The following is a 23,787-nucleotide window of genomic DNA, read 5'->3' as shown; positions in this document are numbered from 1 at the left end:
GAACACCTGACCAGAGAGGCGTCCATGAGGCATGCTAACCAGATGCCCGAGCCACCTCAACTGGCTCCCCTCGATGTGAAGGAGCAGCAGCTCTACTCTGAGTCCTCAGCTTCTCACCCTATCTTTAAGGGAGAGCTCAGACACCCTACGGATAATACTCATTGTATACCTGTATTCGTGCCCTCATTGTTCCAGTCATGACCCAAAGCTTATGACAATAGGAATGTAGATCGACCGGTAAATCGGTTTTTGACTCAGGTCTCTCTTCACCACAACACAATCCGTCTATCGATCTCCCCATTCCATTTGTCCCTCATTCGTGAACAAGATCCAGAGATTCTTAAACTCCTCCACTTGGGGCAGGATATCCTCTCTAAAATGTATTATTCTAGCATAATATATTTAAAAAACATTAATACATCAAGTACTTTAAATTCAATTCTAATTATTCAACTCTAACTTAAATGTCGCCTACTAAGTATGAAATAAGCTGAATAAAACAAAAATAAAAATGGCAGTTGCTTCTCTCAATGTATAAAAACAATAGGCTAGTTGAGTGAGCGTATAGCTTTACAAGTTTGAGAAGTAAACTTCCTACTGTTWGTTTGTGGTATCGTTTTTCCTGATGTGATTACTCATAGTTCTGTCATTCTCTGTTAACCCCGGATCCAATATTCTTGTTTGCTGAATGGGCGGAGTTATTACAACATCCTCCTTCTCGTTCGCGTTTTCCCTGAATACGTCTTTTGCCAGGGCTGACAATTTTGACGCGTGTAGCCATGCGAGTATTTTAACGTGTTACTGTTGCAAAGTTCAGATTAATGTGATAAAAAAAAAAACGTTTAGTCGACTGACAGCATTCTACATTGTATGTTACTGTAATCCCTGGTATTTTTTTTTATATAATACCAGCCTATTTATGTAGTAAGTATATTTATTTAAAAAGGATCTGTTGAATTATATTTGAATGTGGCTATAAAAAAAAGAGGAACTGACAGACTTTTTTTGCTGTCTGTTCTTACAGGTGGCCATGTCAGAGTCAGTAGGAGTCTACCTTTGGGCAGGTGTGTTTACCTGTGACTCCAACAGGAAGCACTTCGCTTCACTCAGTCTGCTGCGACTGAGAAGTAGAAACTCGTTGGGCGGAACGATGGAAACAAATCGTCATTACCTAATTGTAATCCGCTTTATATTTGGGAGCCTATAGGTCTGTTAACGTGTCCCCTCACGGCGTATATGTTTTTTTTAGGCGGCAGACTGACCGAAAGAGGGAAGTGCTTCCTGATAATGAGGAGGTGCGTCTTATTTCCATCCCAGTGATTGACTGCGTACGGCTTCCACCGCCAAGAGCTGCGGGCATTGACGCATTGTGGAGTCGACAACAGGGAGGGGGCGAGCACTGCAAACCCCCGGCTTCGCCACACATCGGAAGCATCTATCGGCGTAACCACCGCGATGGCCGTGGTGCAGCTCGAAACGGGGGACCGCCAGCCCGAGAACGGCTTCGTGACCCCCGAAACCGCGTCTCCGGAGCTGCTGACTCACATCGACGAGTCTGTCCTGCCTTCTCTCGGGGGGTTTGGGAAATACCAGAAACAGCTGATCGTGCTGACATGGATCCCGGCGCTATTTATTGGATTCAGCCAATTTTCTGACAATTTTCTTCTCGCGGAGCCAAACATCACATGCACCAGCCAGCAGCCCCTGGCTAACGGAACTAGGCACACTGCGAACCTCCAGATGAATATAAGCACCGGGCCAACTCTTTATGCSGGYGGGGGTCCCGGCGGCCACAATGACAGCATGCAGTGTCAGTACAATGAGTCGACATTCGAGCTGCACACAGGGCTTGAACAGAACGTGGTTACGAAGGTAAGCTGTTCTTCTTGAGCATGGGTTCCTTTCTATGTCTAATATGTTATGCCATGATTCAATGATGTCCTGCCCTCTTTCCTGTAATTGATTCATATACTAATAAGCYGACAGAGCGACATTCGAGCACCTATTCACTCTAATCATAAATATGCWTTTTTACCAYCAAGCTGCAGCAGAGCAGCTATTGACACTTTTAATGTGGTGCAAGTGGTCACGCCACCTTATTGCATAATTTCCATATATTTCGGCGTGTAGGATCAGACATTTTACATGCGATGGTGTTCACAGAGCACAAGGATTCAGGGCATGTGTTTTGCTGACATTGAGTCATCCAAACAGCTGACACAGTGAATAACCCGAGGCATAGATATGCTACCACTATTTGGCAAAACTGAAAAGGAAGGTTGAACCTTGTGATTATAGTAATGGAAATATCAGACAAGGTTTTTTTTTTTTTTTTTTTTAGAGCAAAGGTCGTGAGTGTTCTCTGTAGAATAATGGAGCTCCATCCCACGCCAAACATCACCCACCCTTCTGCTATCCTAACCAAACAACAATTAGATATCCCTGCAGATTTCAGGGCGGAYAGGTCTTGATTTTGAAGTATGGGTTGGATTGAGAGCAGTGTTACTTTTTAAAAATTTATAGGGTACAGTTAGAACTGGAAAATCCAGCAATTTTAATACATTTAAATAAGAATTATAAAGAATGACTATTCTTCTAGCCAGTTTGACAATAAATTATTATAGATGCACCAATCATTTGGACAGAGATCTTTTTTGCCTTGATTGGCACTAATCCTTAAACTTTAGTAAGTTTAAGGACATGTTGATCTGCACATCGGTGTAATCTTTTTATGCCTTAATTTTTTGCTGCTTTCAAAACTTCTAGCTTTCTCAAATCTGTTCTGGTTCAGCAAAACCTTGTGGTAGCAGTGGCCAAAATCAAACAAAAAGAAAATATGACTTATTTAATTTTTTATTTAAAAAATTGATGATTGAAGTCTTCATATATCAAAACAATAGGAGTTTTCAGTTTAAATGCGTACAATGACGAGAGAAAAAAAAAACTTTTTCTTAAGTATTTGAGTAGCAGTTTAAATAAAGCAAAATTATCTGACTACAAACTAACCACTTGGTTTGTGCTTCTTTATAAATAATGAATACAGTTGATATAAGAGCAAAGAAAGGAGTGTCATATTTTAATTTGTTACCTGATAAGTGTATGACAGATTTTCCACATTTAGAAGAATTATTACATCAAGTTTAATTGGAACTATGCAGTCTGGGAAATATGAGGGCCACCTTACTTTGCATTGAGTGCAAAGCCTATCTGATAATGTCCTTGTTGAAATAAAGCATTAAAGCATAGCAAATGCAGCTTTGACTTTTAAATTTACTTGTAGGCACTCACACAGTTTATTAGTTAATTTCATTTACCATCTAAGGGGGACTTTTGCTGGATAAGGATGTGTTACTGGCAAGGATTCTAAAGTTTTACAGGGTTTTATTTCTCCTAAGTCGCCATTGATAATTAAGTCAACGGCACAGGTAAATTTACTGAGGTGATCTGTATAATTAGCATGCAGGGTTATTTTTTTGTTATGTATCTAAAACAAAACAAGATTCCCCTATGAAGGCTGAGGTATGGAAACATAACTGTAACCCTGGCTCCGTAACGTGTAGGTACTGACGTTTGTGTTGCGTTTGCACTGATATTGATGATATCATGTTGACATTACTAACATTGTAGATGGTGTTCCATGACCCATTGCCTCCACTTTCTGACAGGGCTTGCTTGGCCTTGTGAGAAATGGAGTCGAATGATATGCAGCTAAAATCCATAACAGTACCCTGCATGGAAGCAGAGCTGATTGGTACACATGTCACTGGCCTTGTCTGTTTGGACAGCCTACCTTCCTCCTGCTGTCTTCCAAGATTCTCTCTTTTTTTTTTTTTTGCCCACCACAGCACAGGAACTAGGATGTGACACTACAGCAGGAAGTGATGACCTGGCATTTCCCCTTCTGTTTGGACTGCATTGGCATAACTGCACATGAGTGGCCTCAGCTCTCAGTGACACACAATCCCTGAAAAGCATAGTGGCTGATGAAATGTGTCAGTGTCTCTGTTAAAGTGAATCAACACATCTAACCTCACAATGATCTGTTAATCCCACACTAAAAGTTCTCTGTTAGCTTTTTTTGGTCTAAGGGTGACACAGAAATGAGGTTGRCATGGAGGCGGCAGAGGCAGATCCAGTGTGGTTAATGTGGAATTGAGTCGGAGCTCTCCTAGGAGTCCCTCTTAATTGAACTGCAGCTAAGAAATGAGAATTTATCATTATCAAGAGTCGGTCTCTGTACAGCCTAGGTGCTGAGYGCCCATTCGGATGGGTAGCAAGTTTCCTGAAATAGTGACCTGGGAATCTCTTGGAAGCACATATTGACCTCTTTCCTARAATKTAGTATTTGTCAGATGATCAGATGTGTTTGGTTGCCAAAAGTGTAGTTATCAACTTTTTAAAGTTATGACTGATATAGTTTAGCCTCTAAGATGAAATAATTTTCAAATCGAAAGTATCAGATAGGCATCTAACAGTGACCGTTGTAATTTTGGGSATGATTCTGTAATAATTAACAATCTTTTAATTTAATTTTSTATTGATTMCTTTGCTGAATTTCAACTGATKAACTTGATGAGATGCCATGTTAGGTATGTTAAGCATTATTTTCTTGTTACATTTGTCTGAATGTAAACGTTTTGAAGATGATGGCCTTTCCCTAAAGACGAAAAGAGAAGTTAGCTGAAAAATGTACTAATCCACTAAAAATGCACTATGTGACAAKGTTGTGCTAACAGCAACACCTCAGTGTTGTTGCTGTAACAAAGAGAAAGGAGTGAATTCTTACAAAAATACYTAACTACAAGGACTAATAAGCTAATGTAATGGGTTAAGCGAAGGACAAAAGGGTGTGCTTACAGGTCTGAAACGGAAGTAAAAAGGATTACTTTTTAGTTTTCTGGWCATTAGCTACGGACATTTTAAGAAAASATAAAACTGCATCTTCTGTTGTGGTTCTGTTAAAAACAATGTGGGTTTTTGATCACCTGGTATTTACTTAGGTGGTATACATTATTAAAACTTTGAGAACCACTTTGCTRTGAAATGCACTCAGACTTCTGTTTTGATAATACTAGCCACACTCATTTTATCTAACATAAGATATGCTACAGGCAGTTTTAAAATTGAATACACATATTTAATCACCACAAAGATGAAGACTCTGCATTAAGTCACAATTTTATTTTATACTTTTCAAGGAGAAAGTCAGAAGGCCAAAACTGGCGTTGGAATGTCAAATCTTTGCAAAAACTGGATATCTAAAATTGTCCACAAAATTCTAGTTGGTACACCTCTATTAATTCCTTAAAGTATTTTCCCAATTGCTGTAGTTCACATATAAAATTGTGTTTCACCACCATACAGAATTTTGACAAGTTCCYTTCTTGAGCATGTTTTGAATAAAGCATTAAATTACTAGATATGACATGGAGAGAGTCAACCTGTGAATATATGGGCTTATTTCTTCCAAGTATTGTATCTAGTGGACGGGGGAGATAAACTGTGGGAGCACATTGGTGGGTACACCCGGCCCCAGTATCGCTGTACAGTAGATTRCACACCCATGGATCTGAAAGATGATACTGTAGGTTAACACCCTCGGAGGCCTCTCCACTCTGTGTCCCTTGTGCTGTTTACCCAGCTGGTTGACTTCTTCTGCTGACCCTGGATCAGCTGAGGTTGAGGCCTTTGAGAAGGCCTCAGCCGTGGAAAGGTGATGAYCCCGCCGCAGTTACCCAGCCAACACACAACGACAGACTCGCWCTGYGTCAGCTGTAACAGGAAAAGGCATTTTTGTGACCAGAAGATAAAACCCCTGTTGAGGCACCGTGTGTGTGCGTGTGTRTGTGACWACAAGAGTGTGTGCTGTGGGCCTGGTTCTGATAAGTGCTGTTTTGTAACAAGCAGGCATGAACGTTGTGGGGTCTGACCCTTGACCATGGTATAAGGTTGTTTTTGAAGATTGTGCAATGGAATTTAGATTGTTTAATTTCTCGTATACAGAAAATCTTGTTGGTMACAGTGATCYGTTAAACACAACAGYCTTCATCAGAAAGGTCTGAGCGTGAAAATAACGAAGGTTTCTTGTTTTTTTTCTGCCATCTGTCGCAGCTGATAGCAAGAAAATCTAGCTGTCATCAGACAACCTTCTTTAAAAAAACGTTCCTCATYAGATGCTCATGTTTTGTGACTATATACTTTCCTATTTTGCCTCAAAATGTAGTGCTCAGGAATTAAAAAGGGAAGGTTTTATTTCTTTCTTCCACTTAATATTAAAATGTAATCATAATCTTGCATTGCCTTGCAGAAGCAGTAAACCTGGAACTTTTCAGCATCGTCATACAGCTAGAATCTTCAGTTTATTTWATTGTGATTTTGTCTAATTATATACTACTATGTTATAAATACAAAATAGTGCTCATGGTCATAAAATATAAGGGAAATTATAGATATATTTAAAAAAATAAAAATAAATTGAGAGATAATTCTGTCTGCATTTGTATTCAGAATATCTTACTCTGTCACCCCTAAATAAATTCAGTACAACCTGCCTTCTTCAGAGACAGACTCTTAATTATATTTCCCTGAGATATATAATTTATCTATTTGCATGTTTGATGCTGCCAGGTGTTTATGAGTGAAAAAACAAGCCAGTTTTGAAAAGAATAAAAAAATCCATATTAAGTCCTGTTTAACATTTGCCATATTGAGGGCATGGCACACATGTGACAGAAGGTGCTCTGATCAGATCAGACCAAAACTGAATATTCTGACCTACATTTCAGATTCTCAAGTTTGACATAAAATGAACACTTTGAATCACTGTAAAAAAAAAAAAAAAAAAAAAAGAAAAAGAAAAAAAAAACTAATCCAGTGATGATGCATGGTAGAGGCGTCATCATGCTGTGAAGATGTTTTTCTTCATAATGGGACAGGAAAATTGAACAATACAAAATAAAATACCAGAAGAAACCTTTTTAGATGCAACCTTGACACAGTGCTAAAGGTTTACTTTCTAACAGGACAATTACTTTAAACATACAGCTAAAGTTACAATGGAATAGTTTAGATCAAGGGTCCTCAAATCCAGGCCTTAAGGGTTGGTGTTCTGTAATTTTCACATCTGTCCCTTGTCCACACACCTGAATCAAATGGCTGAATTAATTACCCCCTCAGAAGGCAGTCAAACTCTTCAGAATCCTGCTAAAGACCTCATTATYGTGTTGAAGCAGATACACTTCTTGAAGGTCTAGGACACCAACCCTTGAGGCCTAGATTTGAAGACCCCTGTTTTAGATGGCTAGAATGGCCAAAGTAAGCATTTGATGCATTTATAAATGCAAAAAAATGGCAGTTTTAATAGTCTACATTCAATCTGACTGCTCAAAATMATTTGCAGATGATCTAGGTTAGTAGAGACAGGAGATATGGTTTTGTAAAGTGGCGACCCAGGAGGGCTATGCTGCCTACTTTTTACCACAATTTCTTCTTCYTCATCCAAATAAAACAAACTGTCATTTTTCTTCCATTTCACAACATTGTGCTACTTTGTATTTGTCCATTCTGAAATCCGCATAGAATATATTGAAGTTTGTAGTTTTAATGTGAAAAATGTGGACSAGGTCAAGGGTATGAATACTTTTCTATCTCTACMATGCACATATGCTGCCACCATATTATGGGATTCTAGTCCCTCCATGGCAGCTGTGCCAAAACTTGCACTTGGAAGCAGATTGAGTCAGATAACCTCTGTTGCTAGGCAGTAACTATGCAGCAGTCTCCTGGTTTTCTGCCTTTTCCTCACAACTAATTTTAAGCATCTCTTTTCCCCTCACTGTTTCTTTTTCAAATTTCTGAAGCACTTGCATCATTTTTTACAAGTTGCTCATCCTTTTACAAGTTTGTTTGTCCCTTTTTGTTCTCCTTCTTGCTGTGCTTGCCTCTTTTCTCTATCCTTCCTTCCCTCCAGGCCTGCTATTTCTCTCCCTAGAAACCTSCACCCACCACTGTGTAGTTCAACGAGTGCACATATGTGCAGCTGTGACATAAGGATATCGTCTGAGTATTGCTGGCCTCGACTGACCATTACATAGATGGTCAGGCATTTGAKATGGGTCAAAATGGAGCATTTATATAGTTTTTCTTCTCTGCTGTCCTYTATTTTCCTTCAGGTTAGAGTTTAATATGCATYAAAACAACTGAGGACTTTTACATCTGTTAATTTGTTCCCAAAATAATAAAACTTAAAATAACAATAATAATCAATATTGTAATGTAAGAATTCATCTTTTACGGATTTATGRCTTTCTAAATAGGKTGGATATTTTTCTTCCCCCAKTTTGGAAGCCCATTAAGGTTTTGCATCTGAAATGAAGGGCTTGCAGAGAAACATTCTTGATGGTGCACACTAATTGGCTGATGCTTAAAAACACAGCAAGTTAATGAAGCTCTGCAGTAAAAACCTGCCATACTCTGCTAATCCGGTGACACATTTCAAGATCACTTTACACTTGGGGGGGAGTGAAACACTGCTGCTCTTAATGCGGCATRTGACTGAGGATTGCTGTTGAAAGGTGTTGTGCCTCCTTTGGTTATATGTCCATGGTCTACTGCATGTCAGATTTGCACAGTCAGTAAACTTCTAGGGTTACACAGGGCGGATCCTCGTGAATTCACACTCATCATTTCATGTATGTTGTACTACAGTCTCAGAGAAGGGAAGCTTCTCTGCTTCTCTCTCTCTCTTTCTCTTATTTTTATATATTTTTTTAATGGCACGCTTGGTCGTCCTGTGATTGCGAAACAGGCATTTCTTTTCCACACGTCTGTCTTTTTTGTCCGCTGACATTGAAACTGAAACCATGAGTAAGTACCATGCCTGGGTCATGTGAGGGCTGCTTTGGCTGTGGGTAATCCCGAAGCATTCCAATCTGTACTTATTATTGTGTCTGGAGGTGGTAGAAAGTTGTTTCCAACGGAAACCATGGAACCSACCACACTTTGTATGTCAGTTTCTTGTGGGACTGTTTTGCAAAACATCTACAAATATTCTTGGCATATGATCCCTGCTTATGTTGTATCTTTTCTGTCAAAGGCAGTGATTGCGAGGCAGTTGTTCGTTAGCCACACACTCAATGCACCTGTTGTTGCAGCCACACCCTTGTTTAATTCTGTCTTTACCAGCACATATATCTGTGAAGCACATGTTACAATAAAATCTGCAGCAAGCTTTACTCACTGCTGATGTGTGTGTATGTATATGTATGTATATATATATATATATATATATATATGTGTGTGTAAAAAAAACTATAATGTATATCAATTTTTTTCATTTAAGCTCCTAAGATAAAGAAGCTTAAATGAACAATGGGTATTTTCATTGGTTTAGTAAATTAGGGGAGAACATTATTTTAACGCCATATTCTATTTTAGCGTCACATAAAATATCAGTAACTACATTAATTCATTGTACCACTGTACTTTTATTGACTGTAGTCTTACTACTTTTTTCTTCTACAGTGGTGTCTGGTGTGTGAATTGAAGTGGAGAGTCCATATCGCAAAGTTCTCTTTGTTGGTGGGGTCAATCTTTGGATACCTTGTATTTGGGATACTGGCAGACTGGTAATATATACTTTTTACATTCTTTCTAAAATATCAATCTGCAATTGAAGCCATGTTTGCAATAATATTTGTCTTTCTCTTTTAGGTTTGGCCGACATCCAGTGCTGATCATATCGGTGCTGTTTATGCTGGTGTTTGGTCTGACGGTGGCCTTTTCTGTCAATGTCACCATGTTCAGCACCTTGCGTTTCTTTGAGGGCTTCTGCCTTGCAGGGATTACTCTTTCTCTCTATGTCTTGAGTAAGTAATTTAATAGATCTTAACTTAATATAGAAGTGAATTCTTTGTTGGGGTAGGAAGTTGGTGTAGATTTTTTTTTTTGTAGATGCCATAGAAGATTTTAAGGTTGATACAAGTTGCCATAGAGACCTTCAAGAGTAAATATCTCAATGCTAGGCCCACAAATATATATATATTTTTAAAATGGCATCTCACATCATTGGTAATTTTCTAAATTGCCACATCTTTCAAAAACTTTGATTACTCCTCTCAGTTATTGTATGGGTTAGATGGGGATACTGACATTAGCAGGAGATGTTAGAGCAACTGCTGTTAGTTTCCCTAAAGGTTAAGAATTAAAAGGAGTYCCAACATTTCAATATTCTTACTGTTTCCAATAAATTTTAAAATTGTGTTGGTTATTATCTTTGTTCCAACAGGGCATTTCCTAGCTGGGCATGTACTGAACGTTATGACTATATTGTAGTGCTATGCCTGTTTTGTCTTTATGTGTTATCTTCATGCATTGATGATCAGCCGGTGAATGACAGATAATTCAGATTATTTTTCCTCACTGGAATAGCATGTTGTCTAAGTCGCCCCAGTCAAAAAGGCTTTTGACTCTGTGCTTGACTTCAGACTATGATTGATTCTCACCTCTTTTAACAGAATTTCCTGTCGCACCAGCTCACACTGGTAAAGTAGACAATGCACAACCAATTAAATCCGAAATATATACATTAAAGATCAAACGCATAAAAAATATGAAATTGAATTACATTAAAAATAAACTAGCTTGACTAATTTATACCAGTGACTGTCTCCCGTTAGTTTCTTTAATAGCTAATGGAAGTTAGGTGAACGCTGAACATCAAATGCTTTCCTTCTCCAGCACTAAAAGGCAGCTGTTGAACAGACACCGACTTCTCCAGTCTCATCTTCCAGCTTTTAAACCCTATTCGCCTTGATGTATATTTCCATTCATGTCTTCAGCACTTAAGTTGTGTTCAAACTGATATCCAAAGGCAAGTATATGTGTCTCTCTTTAGAGCCCATAGAGTGTTGCATTTCACTGCCTTGCATATTGCACTGGAACACGACCAATAGCAGTAGACTATAAGGCAGAACAGTCTGGATTCTTTGTTGATTGATATTTGATTGGATGTTTCAGGATGGACAGTACTAACAAGTCCCTATAAAGAACCAGCAGATTATATCAACGTAAAAAAACACATATATATTCTGAAGAAACGGGTACATTTTCTGAGAAAAAGCTTAAATACTGAAACAAAAAAAAAAAAACAGAATGATGCTCACAGACTGCCCTGTAATTTCCAGTTTTTTAAATTTGTCTGGCCTGTGACTTGGCTGCATTTGTAGAAATCGAAAGTGGTTCTCATTTAAATTCACCAGAATATTGTGACATGGAACTCGAATAGGAAGAAGGTTAATTTGATATAAAATGGATGGCAGCGCCATATGTTGCAGACTCGCGATGATAATTTTTTCCCCATCACATTCCTACTTTATAATCTTACACCGTTATCACTCTTGTCAACTGTTCAGGCATAATCAAAAATAATTCTGCTGTAATTCTGGAGACTGACTGTAGCACTTAGCTCAGCGACAAGTCATTTTGTTCTTGTGACCTCCTAATACTTAATAGACAGAATTCCTCTGTTATGTGTTCTCATTAGTGTTGATGTTGAGGGTTGTTGTTGCCAATCGGTTCACACTTGAATTAAATTTATTTTCATTTGAGTGCACCAGTATGTCTCATGCTGCTATTATATTTCTTCTTACTGCTWATCAGTAATCTAATAATGAAACAATAGGCATGTCTTGTGGATGACGTGGTAGCCAGAGTGTAATGCATGAGCCATCTGTAATGTTGATCCAGATTAACTTACTCTCTTTATGACCTTCTCTGCTGACAAAAAAACAAAACAAAAAAAGGTTTAGATGATTTGTTCTGTGGCACAGAAGGGACGGGGAAGGGAACTTGTTGATGGCAACCTTATAACTGCTGTTGCATTTGATGAACATTCTGGTTCTGCCGATGGATCCTTAAAAGCTTCTCTGGCCACAGTAAATGTCCACTGCAGAGAGAGGTTGGGGAAAAGTGCAGAGCGAGGAGGGGAGGGGGGCGTTCAGTAAGGGACGATATGATGAAGCATGGGGCCCCCAGAGTCCCTGTCATTCTAATTTACTCCTCACTGTATACCTTGAAAGGCTTTCATGCGCTCACCCGAAATAGACCAACTGTTAAGCCTGCTCTCAGGACAAAGGAGTGGCCAGATGGAGGGAGAAAAGATGGAGTTGAATTGTGAAGTGTAATGTTTCAGTAAAGCGATGCTGACATCTGCATCTATTGTTTTCACCTTAGACTACTTTATGGTTGAATAAATCGTCAAATAAGTCATTATCAACCCAGAAGGTGACAGAGTTACATGACTGTGCTGAGAAATCGCCTATCAATACTTTTCAACAAATATGTTCATTCTTTTTTACTAAAAATATACAATGTGTTTTAGTTATTCAGCATAGTTACAGGTTTATAATATAATGTGCTCAGCATTATATTTGTTAGTTTATCTAAGTACATTTTTCTTGTCCCATGTTTGTTCAGCACCTCACTGTACATTCATTCAGCAGTTCTACTTTACACCGACAGTTATTTTGTCGGTGTAAAGTGCAGGCTGCTCTGAAGTAATGAAAGATGTCTAAATGGTTTAGCAAAATGTTACCGTTCCAGTTGGTTGAAAGGCAATGGTTATTTAATCGAATGACGAGGGGAAAAAAAACAAAAAAAACTCAACTGGTGACCAGGATTGCTGTGAGTTTTTTTCCCCCCTTTTAAGCTGTCAGCCTCTGTCTGTAGATGGCTTTTTAAAAAAAAATCATATGTAAGAATCCACAATCCACAGGGATTTTGACAATGCTAGCCAAGCGAACCGTTCTAGTTGCTAAAACGAGAGGCTAAAGACAGGTTAAAATTAGAATTCTAAAATAATTTTGTCTTTGGTTTAAGACATGAACTGGGCTCTCACAAACGCTCACACACACTGAGATGTAGTCTCTTTTGGTAAGGTAAATAATTAATGACTATGACAGGGAGGCTATAACTCCATTTTCTGCATATAGTTTATATGGATTTTTATATTATAGATATAAAAAGCTAAAATTGGCCACAATAAGTGTTTCCAGGTGAGAGCTTTCCAAAAGCTTGCTTTCCATATTATATTTATATAGTTTCAAGTGTCACTGACGTGATAAAACCATATGACTTAAAAAGATAGACTACTGTGCTTACATTATGTGTACACAAAAGCTTTTAATGATAATTTTTTTTATATACCCATAAAATACTAATAAAACAAATGTAAAACTGCTTTAGCAATATAACTCGATAAAATCTTGGCTGCTATGCTGTATTGTATCTCAGTTTTTATATCCAAACTCTCCCAAATTAAGCAGAGTTTTTCTGGTTTTTAAGAGTTTGATGCCGGCATACTGTCACCCTTATTTTCAACCACGCATGACTTCTGCCTTTGTCACATGATATTTTCCCTGTGGGCTTTGTGTATTGACAAAACTACAACTGCACTTACCCAAGAAAACGGGAACACTGTGGTCTAATAAGACCTCACTAGAAACTATAACTCTTAAATTTGCCTGGAAATGGGTCTCAGAGGTTTTGAAAATAGTCTGTTGTCTTGAATGTTAAAAACATCAGTTTTTCTTTTTGCAATACTTTGATTGCCTCCTTTTATAAAGGAAAGTTAGAGCGAAATCCTTGCTTCAACTGTGCTTGCACTTTAGAATATTACCCTAATCCCTTTCTTTCTTTCCGGTCCATGTTCGATGAAGTCTTACATCATCAGCCCTGAAGACTGGGTGCCACTGTAGTCCACATTAATCTGATGGGGGGGAGGGGAGGAAAGAATTTTTACATACAATTTTATCCAAATTTTAAAGCTATATTTAATCAGTAGTTCATTTAGGATGGCAGCATAAAAGTTTGTTTGTTACTTTGATGATTTTATTGAGAAATAGCAACGTGCACGCAACATGCATTGCATTTTCCAGCACCAGTGTAAAGTCTGCAAGCTCATTTATTAGACATAGAGGGAATATTGCAAAATGTTAAATAGACTTCTAAAATTGGCAAAGAAGTACTACTTATGAGCCCACATGTTGTATTTATAGTCACATGTGTAATATAAATACACGTGACTATAAATACATGTGTATTCCTACACATTAGGAATTCCTACACATTAGGAATGCATTTCCTCTATAGTCTCCCCTTGTGATTGTCAGTGAACACAGGCAAATTTTCTGCGTCACCAGCCGCAGTTTAAAATAAACACTGCAGTGAATGCAACGTGCCTCAAGCAAGGGTATACAAGTCAAAGGGTGTTCTTTGTGTCCGACTTTTCTGAAGACGTCTGGCGCATGAAGGTATACCCGAGGCTTAACTTTACCTACCTCTGCGTTGTGCATGCAGTGAAGTGCAGTAGAAAAAAATCGTCTATATATGAACATATGGGTGAATATTACTTGAAATCTAAAGTGCTCTGTAGTTCATAAAACTGTATGAAAAACATATATTTTCCAATTTTGGACATAAGTCAATTTCTGTCTGTTTGTAGCCCTGAGGGTGAACATGCTACTACCTGCAAATGGAAAAGAGTGCTTCTAGTTGTGTACTCTCATATAAAATAACCAGATGAGTGGGGAGGGAGGGAACATAATGTTTGATGTAAACAATAATCAGGCTACTACAAACCAACAGGAACAATGCCATATTTAAAAATAAGCAAGAGTTGACCACTGCATATTTGGATGAAGCCGGTCAATCCCCAGAACAGCATACTGTATATGATACTGACATGCAGTGTGTTTACAGCTGAGTTGGAATAGCTTAGCAGATAGTCTTGGAAAGCCATTTGACACCAGACTTCTATTTATACAACTGGGTGCCATCAGTTTGAATAAACCTTTTTTTATCATCACAAACCTGAGTGCATGTAAGTCAGTATTATGGTGCAGCCCAGATTAATTTTATACAGAGAGCACCCCCCACCCCCACACCTTTAAACTCACAAGGCACACTGTAGTGGACTGAGTCATGCTATCCAGAACACAGCGATTGTGTTCTGTTACAGGCTTTAAGATCCTTCTTTTTTTCTTTTAGTTCAAAAATAAGTTTTTATTGGCTTAATTTTTCATGTATTTCATGTCCCTTTTTAAATCGCAAATGCTGTTTGAAAGGTGGAGAATTTGACTTCGGTTTAATTCGGGGCAGTCGGCCTCCAGAGAGTGGCAGATGTGATAATGTAAAGAATACATTTAATAATTATAATGTGGGGTTTGKATAAAAAAAAGCCAAAAATGTGTGTAATTTGGGGGAGCGAGGTATTTTCAATGTTCTTCCCAATATGAGACTGCAAGGTTAAATCTTAGCTTGGCCAAGAATGTGGAGTGTAAGTAGAAATGAGGATTTCTGAGAATGTAGGATTGGAATTTAAGAAAATAAGAGCCAAAGAAATAAGGATGGATAGGCCATTATTGCTCTGTAACCCTTTATGAGAATAAAGCGGATAAACGTGGTAAACTTTGTTATATGGCTAATCAGAGGAAGGGTTGCATGACAGAGAGTGAGCTAAGGTGGCATGAGGATCCACTTTGCAAATATTGGAGGTGCACAAAGGAGTTAKCTTAAATAACATTGATGAAACAAAGAAGTTACTAGTTAAACATMATCATGTGTCTCACATTTACTCTTAGTCAGCCTATTTCAACAATAGTTCTCGGCTATATGATGTTCATGTCCAATGACGTATTCTGATACCAGGTGTTCACAGAYGAGCTAGARACTCATCTGTTTGATAAGATTGCCTAAGGCAGTAGGTGTGAACAYGGCCTGAAGTGTAACTTAATGAGAAAAATAAATATTTGATGGTTTATGTTTGCCTTAACTCCAATTATCTTACACATTGAAAGTTCATATTCTGTGCAGCTTTCTTTCTCTATTTTTTYAGGTTAYATTTAAAACACTGAAGAAGTGGGACATCAGTGTGTCTGTAAAGTCACAGCAGTATCAACATCTATAAAAATATATACATATTGTGAAAAAGTTATTCATTTTTYGTCACTCATTTTGAAAAGTGAGTGACAAAAAATATTCGGTAGGTTCCTTACACTAATACAGTAAAATATTTTAAGGCTTTATTTCACAGTTAAACATTAGAAACAGATGGTGTCAGTATAATCAATTTATTAAAAACTTCTGAAAATTACTTTTATTTTTTTTTTTTTTTACAACATTAAATTTTTTAAGATGTACCTCAAAAATTAAGTTCAAAGTGACCATAGTTGGAACCTTTCAGCATCACATCCAGCTTCGGACACACTAGAGAAACGGCACCAGTCTGCATGTATAAATAAATAGATAGATGTGATATTAGAATAAAAAAAAAACCAAACAAAAAAAACGTTATTAACCTTGGCTAATGTAACATAATATGAAGCATTCTGAATCTCAGTTGAGGAGAAAGCTAAAATAAAAGAATAATAGTTAATACCAGGTGAAAGTATTTGTAAATGTAAAGCGTTTCTGACACGCCTTAAGGTTTCATGTTAAGCGGATATTGTCTGCTGTCACTCCTTTTGTACATGTACTTTATGAGCAATTATTTACACAGGAACAAATGCAAAGTGTGTTTTTATTTTAGTATAGTCAGGGAGGGGAAGTACATAAAGTTATATGATGGGTCAGGTCCACTGCATGCAGACACAAGCACTCACACCCATCCATCGAATGCCCATGTTTTCGCGTCGGGTCGTAGCTGTCCTCTCTGCACACAAAAAAAACACAGTAGGCACTAAAGTGACCAAAGCATTGGACAGAAGTACATCCTTACACAGAGCTCTGACACTGATCTGACAAGGCACTCCTCRGAACTTTAAGAACAGCGAAAAGAAACCCTTGCACTTTCTTTAGTGTTGTTTTACACTTTCTAAATTAGGAAAACATCTTTGGTTTCTGTCATGCGGGGTAGGCTATGTGCTCACTGGTCACCTGCTTCTCCCTACCACTGGCACTGTTGTATCTGCTCACATTCAGAGATTCCTCAGTGTCGCTCACATGYTGCTCAGTGTGAACGAATCTTCTTTACTAACTTAGATTATTTTAAGTCTGTTTGTTAGACTCTGCATGAATAGCCCCATTTGTTARAACCTTCCAAAACAGTAAAGTTTCTAWTGTGAAATAATATTGAAGTAGGTCTGTAAACATAGGGCAAGATCATTTGTTCTGTTAGGGAACTTCTTTGCAGAAATATCAAGCTCACCTCATTTGAAGACAGGATCATTTCCACATTCTTTTATATACAAATGTAAATATGGTTCAACTTTACCCTAAATACACAGAGAATGCCTTATTGCACCAGAGGTCAGAAAAGGCTGTTTTAGAAGCGGATCTTCTCAAAGCATTGTCTGCTTTGAGAATCGGAGGGACACCCAAACTATGGTTCACAAGCAAYTTAGCAAATTTAACCACTTAAGCAACAAGTTGAAAACATAAACATTGACTTTTTAGAAGCCCATACATTTACACACATCTAACCTCATAGTTGTAGAAAATACAACTATGAGCCCAGAGCTATAATTATATAAAAAAAAAAAATCACTTGAATAAGAGGCTGCTGTTTATAGACAATTTGTCGTCTTATTTATTTTTTGTACCAGTTTAGAGGCAGCTATGGTCATTTATGTAGATATACTCCTGCAGTGCTGTCTGGCCTGCATAACCAGGCCAGTTTGGTTTCACATTTGTCTTTATGGGCCGTAATAAGGTACTTTCTCTCAGGAGTGCTGTCCACTTACCTCAGGCAAAATCTATCTGCACACAGGTAAGGCTCAAGGGGCATTGTGGAACAATAAAACCTCCATCTGCTTAGCTACTCAAAGTCATGTTCCTCTTCAGTAGTCTGAAATACTGCTCAGACTGCTTGTGCGAATGCTGCTGATTGTTGTTGGATATTTTTCTCCAACCTTAATTCAGTTTGTGATGATGTGACTACAGGTGTACACGTTGTGGTTAAAAATACTTCAAAGGATTGAGGTAGTGTTGCATTATCCAAAGAGTCATGGCACATACATACATACATAGCAAACTATATGCAAATCTTACTCCTGAGTAAAATGATTTCCATCGATGAAGCACACTTCCTCTTCCTCACTGCTCCAGCCGTCTGCTGACAAATGGGTTAAGGTGCAGTGTTAGTCTTTTTTTTTTTTTACACTTGGCAGGGTAAAGTTCATTTTCTTGCAATGCTTGGATTTTATGTTGCTCACCAAATGTCCTCTGCTAAAACATTTGCATGTTGTAGTTCTGTCACTTTTATTTTTAATATTTTGAAAGATTTGTTTTAAATTGGAAACTTATGAATTAAGAGTTCCCATTTATGCACAAATGATCAATCTATCCCTATAAATGTTTTATTGACTACCTGTTATTGGTGAAATTATTCTTCCCACCTTTCCTTTTCTTCTTATTGATACAAAAAAACTAAACGGTCACATTTCAATTTTTTTTAGTTGAAAGAATGTGACGCATGTTGTTTTCTCTGTCTTCATGTCAGCAGTTTATCAGTTACTCAAGTCCAAGTTGGTAACTTCCAGATAATTAATGGAGCTGTGCTGATATGTGTCTGCGTGGGAGGATGGGATTTCCACTTTTAGAATGGATAAAAAATTAGGGTCATAAAAAGACAATTGGAATAAAAGTGTTTTGCAATGTTTTTAAACAAGCTTAGAGCAAAGTATCGTGGATTTGACTACAAGGGTAATTCTTTGGTGTAACTGCCTTGAAAAATACAACAAATAATGGAGCTTCACAAGRATATATCTGTAAAATGTGTCATTATGGAAATGGACAAAGGAGATATGACGCTCTTGTAAAAGAGATCTTTGATCTCAAGGAGTTTTATTTTGGTTAAATTAAAGTTGAAGAAATAGCGATTTCTAACTTACAGGAAGTTGCACATGCAWTCAGACATAAAGAAACACCACATGCAGTATATTCTGTGTGTTTTTATTTGCTGAACCRACCCTGAAACAAAATGTGATCAACCTTGACTTACTTAATTGACCTGGTAAAGTGCTTTGACCTTGTCAGCACAAGGACTTCTATGCTCCACCAACGCACTGGCTTTGTGCCAGGACCTCTCAGGTGATTATACTCCACTGGGAATGGAAGGTTAACATTAAAATCAATGTCTCCTGTACTTTCAGGCATTCATGACTAACAGTGGTCTAAACTGTGCTGTATAGTTTTACCCTGAGAGTATTTCAGTCTGTTTTCTGTTTCTGAATGCATCTCTGGGGGTTTCTGTTTGCCATCACTTGAACGTCTCATCAGGCAAAGGCCAAAGTTCGGTGGGCCTTAATCAGAAAAAATACTGTTTAATGATTGTGCCATTTTAAGGAGACTTTAATACAGACATGAACTTAGTCTGGAGACTTTATAATTTTAACAATATGTTGAGTTCAGATTAAATGCACTGAAGACAGTTTTAAGTTTCTAAAGTTATTTCAGTATGGTTGTTCTCCCCAAAGTATTTCTATTGCCACAGTCTTTGCAAATGAGAGTATGAAGCTCAGTTGATACAACAGAGTTTAGAAATGTTGTAAAGATCGATTGTATTCAATGCAAACTCGAGTGTCATAACACTGTCCTGCATTATTTGTTAATGTTTAGCGATTTCTGCATGGATTACATTGATATTTTGTTTTGCTCTGTGGTGACTAATCAGTTGATGTTTTTCCTTTGCCACTAGATAACGTAGCTGTTTCTCTTAACATAAGCAAACAGTACACCAATACACAGAGGAGATGCATTTTCTTTCATGACTGAATTAATCAGGGAAGTATATGCTCATTCAAAGATTACATGAAGAAGGCAGTTTGCCCATCTGCATTTAAATTTATCAGTATAATTTAATGAGTTATTTGCATTTGGCACATTTTATGTGTAACCCTGCAAGAATAGCCAGAATCTAACTATAAAGTTAGTTATCGTTACAATTCACAAATTCTAAATGTATCTTAGTCTTTCACTTGACAATTTCTTCCTCAGAATTGGTAAGCACATTTGCAAAAATCAGCGTCTTGATAAGGTAGACAAGCCATGGTGTGGATCTATATAAACTTCATGTGATCAGTAAAAGGGCTCAAAAGTCTGTAGGTGCAAAGAGTGACTGTTCTGTCTACGTGCATTGATAAAGGCACCTCTTTCACGTGTAACGTAATGAACCTCCTTAAGAATGCCATGTTTGATAGGCTAGATGGTTTCATCTCAGAGTGTCGYCTTATATTCATATATTGCACAAATCAGCAAACCAGCCTAAGCTTCTTTGGGGATTATTATTGTTACTAATTGGCCTGATCATTGTTGATGATGTCACTTTTACATCCACGTTTTTCAGCATACCTAAATGTATGTATTTGGGTTAAATATCTACCTTGTTTTGTCTCCAAGCGCCCTTTGTTTGCAACTTTGGACCATTATTATCTGTAGCTTCTGATAAGTTATCAGTAGATCTCTGTTATTGGGTAAGCACGAGCAGTGGAGCGTTGGGGAATGCTGAGCTAGTCATTCGCTAGAAGATTAGGGTCACCAGGAGTAAGGAGCTCTAAGCTCCATTTAAAAGCTCTGACCATAATTCACTAATTCATTCCCACTCAGTCTTATCTGTAGGTGACACATTGCATGAGGAAAATCACAAGAAATTGTCTATGGCAAGTTTTTGAGCTCTACTAGCATACCAGGAGATTTTTACCCAGTTTGGAACAAGGCTGGGATGTGCCTCGCAGCAGCACACACACTGGGAGCTCTGAGGTTACTTGGTTCACACCCAGCAGGTCTTGCACCCATCGCCCTGCCCTCCGCTCAGTGGCTTTGTCATTCCAGCTGTGATCGTGTCAGTGAACAGAGAGCATTATTCATGTCCTCAGAGGGGGGCAAATCCTAATTGAAATTCCGGTCTTTCCTACTGGAATGAAGTTGGTCCCGAGAACACCAACTGTATWATCCTGGCCCTGTCACCTTGAAAGGCCCGTCTGAGGAGTGTTTCTTGGCAGCACAGCAAACCAATTCGACACAATAGCCATGTATCTGCGAAAAATGGGAGAAATGAAGCAGGACAGGATTTAGTGTGAGTTGCAGCGTTGCAGTGCTCATTTTCAATAGTTTAGTGTGAACCTGTCTTCTGTACTGCAGTAAATAAAGGGCTGGACTGTCTAGGGTTCCTGGCTGTCAGTGTGGTCTGCATGCTAATGACTGGGTGAATGAATCAGTGGCATTCTGATAGTGGAGAAGTGAGTACAAGGAACCCTTTTCTTTTTACTGACAAAAAACTCACAAGTTTATCTCTCTCTCTTTCTCTCTCTCTCTCTCTCTCTCTCTTTGGTCTGCAACTTCAGAACAGGAAGTACAAATATTCATTTGTTAATGATAAGAATGTTTTTGTTGGTTAAGTGATGACTGTAATGTCAAAAATTTGGAGCTGAAACTAAATGTCTATTTTTTTCTTCATTCAGCCATAAATCAGTGCAAGAGTATTTTTACAAATATTTTGCTGGAATTTACTGTCTAAATGTGCCAAAATGGACTGCTTCAGATGTTATAAAATATGAAACGTATTGTTTCAAGAAAAAATAATACAGACCCGTCTTTGTGTATTACTGTCAAGCATCTTGTTCTAGCCTGTCAGCCACTCCTTGTCAGGTGTGTTCCATCTTGTTGCTTGATTAATCAAGACCAGTCTCTTTGTGTTTGCATCTAGAACGTTAAGGTACTGTTGATTTCTCTTGTTGTAAAATGCACTGACAGAGTCCAATCATAACCATGTTTGCATGAGGGAACAAAAGACAGGAATCCACTGATTAAACTAACCTGAGCTTTTCTGACTCRATCACTGCAACAAGACTGATGTATGCTGTGTTGTTTTTCTATTTATGTTCAGATGTATTGTCCTTTATTTATTTATTCTTTTTTAGCACAAATGAGGTGCTCTGTCTTTTACAGTATTTGCATATAAWAACTTCCATGGCACTCTGACTCATCTTGGAGTCAGAGTTGTCAAGTGGTTGGGAAACAAAAAGCATAGATCAAAAGGCAGATGTTCAACAGTGTGGCAAGGGTAGAAGTGTAACAGGACAATATAAATGTCACTAAATCAGACTAATTAGTTAAAGTTATGCATCTAGTAGAATTATGTGAACTGACATGCATACACAGAAAATGTAATCAGCCTGCCGATATCAAAATAAAAAGTTTCTTTACCTAACCTCTCTTTTCTGTCCCTCAGGGATCGAGCTGTGYCTGCCAGCATGGAGGTTTTCCATGACCATGGTGGCCAGCTTTGTGGTTTTGGGTGGTCAACTGCTGATGCCCGGGGTGGCATACCTCTGTCACGACTGGCAGGTACTCCAAGCTGTCATCATCTGTCCGCTGCTGCTTATGCTATCCTACATTTGGTAAGAAAAGAAGAAAAAAAAACTTAGCAATTTGCTCCAGGATAGTTCAAAGTTCTCTGTTTTTGTATTGTTTTAAAATACAAAGTTTTACCATATGGTCAGACCAGCAAAATGAAAGAATTCATCCAAGAATAAAAAGGACGGAATGAGTGAAGAATGACGTACTGATCAGTTGAGCTGCTCATCAGGATTGCATTATTGCAGTGAGACTGTGCACTGTGTGTACATATTTAAAATCTGCTGGAAATAAGATGTGTTTGCCGAATTTATTTAGGGAAGTTTYTTTATTTTTGCTGTGACTCTCTTTCACTTTTATGAAGCATTGATGAGCATATAGTCAATATGTGAAAGAATAAGAGCTAWCACATTATCATATTGAGGATCTCATTAATGCCTTCTAAGCCTTTTTGTTTAGAAGATTCAACAAAATTCCATAGCTGATCGCTGATCAGCAATTGCTACACAAGAAATGTCCATCGCTTTAGTGCAGAACTTGCAGGAATTTCCAGTAGAGAAGTGAAACTGTAGACATACATGACAATAGCCACAGTTTTCCAGCTGCATTCTGTAAGTAACTGTTTTCAGATCTACACTTGTGTAATGTAATCATGGGTCAAACTGATTTATTTATTTATTTTGTTTTAACGAAAATGCAAGAACACCCTTGCATTTATTCCCACTCAACAGTGAGACATGATTAAAATGTTGCTACTCAGCATTTTGAAGTGGGTTTGCCCTGCATAAATCTCAGATGTTTAGTTTGACTGACAGTAAGAAAAGGGACATCCTAAAATGGCCAAGTCACATGCATGGCTGAGGGTTGATCGAAAGTGAGTAGTGTGGCACTCTTTCCTCAAACTAATGCCAGAAACTGGCAGATGGCTACAAGAAATGTCTCTCTGAACATATTTCAGCAGAMGGTGGAAACAGTAGCATTAGAGGGCATGAGGTTTTCCTGAGACAGAAGATAGATTTCTGTTAAGATCTGTTGCATAAAGTTCAGAATAAACTTTTTGGCTGTGTAAGTACAATTAAAATGCTTAATTTTACAGACATAATTTATTTTTTTTGATGAGACCATGATAGTTGAACATTAATTAACAAAAATGTAATATTTTATGGGGCCTCCTAAGTTTTTGAATTACTGTAACATTCACTTTTGTCTAAGTGCGGTCATGTCGTTCTTTGAAAACTTTCGAAATTTTAAATACCTGAAAGAGTTTGGGAGAGTAACATTAAAATTGAGAAATGTTCGAAAGCGGCCCAGTGAAGTAAATGCAGAAACAGCAACCAGTAAACTTTTAAAAGTAGGGGAATAAGTTGAACAGGGTCTCTGGTTGTGAAGACGTGTTTCTTTCATTGCAAGTCGCCAGCTCCACAAATTGACCGATGT

At 38.0% G+C, this 23,787-nt stretch overlaps 1 protein-coding gene across 2 annotated transcripts in view; it reads left to right on the top strand.

Annotated features, from left to right (window-relative positions):
* The first annotated feature begins 1,080 nt into the window (after positions 1–1,080).
* The window catches only part of LOC103479561 (solute carrier family 22 member 23-like), a 37,019-nt gene continuing 14,312 nt past the window's right edge, over positions 1,081–23,787 (top strand). The window contains exons 1-4 of one of the 2 annotated variants that reach the window (XM_008434060.2): positions 1,081–1,872; positions 9,523–9,626; positions 9,712–9,866; positions 22,226–22,394. In XM_008434060.2, the coding sequence (XP_008432282.1) occupies positions 1,456–1,872; positions 9,523–9,626; positions 9,712–9,866; positions 22,226–22,394 (845 nt within the window). In that variant the 5' untranslated portion in view covers positions 1,081–1,455. The remainder of the gene's footprint in view (positions 1,873–9,522; positions 9,627–9,711; positions 9,867–22,225; positions 22,395–23,787) is intronic. The other variant, XM_008434058.2, reaches the window with a different exon arrangement.

The sequence above is a fragment of the Poecilia reticulata genome, linkage group LG17, assembly GCF_000633615.1.
Source record: "Poecilia reticulata strain Guanapo linkage group LG17, Guppy_female_1.0+MT, whole genome shotgun sequence".
Classification (NCBI taxonomy): Eukaryota; Metazoa; Chordata; class Actinopteri; order Cyprinodontiformes; family Poeciliidae; genus Poecilia; species Poecilia reticulata.
This window is presented reverse-complemented; position numbering and strand designations above follow the sequence as displayed.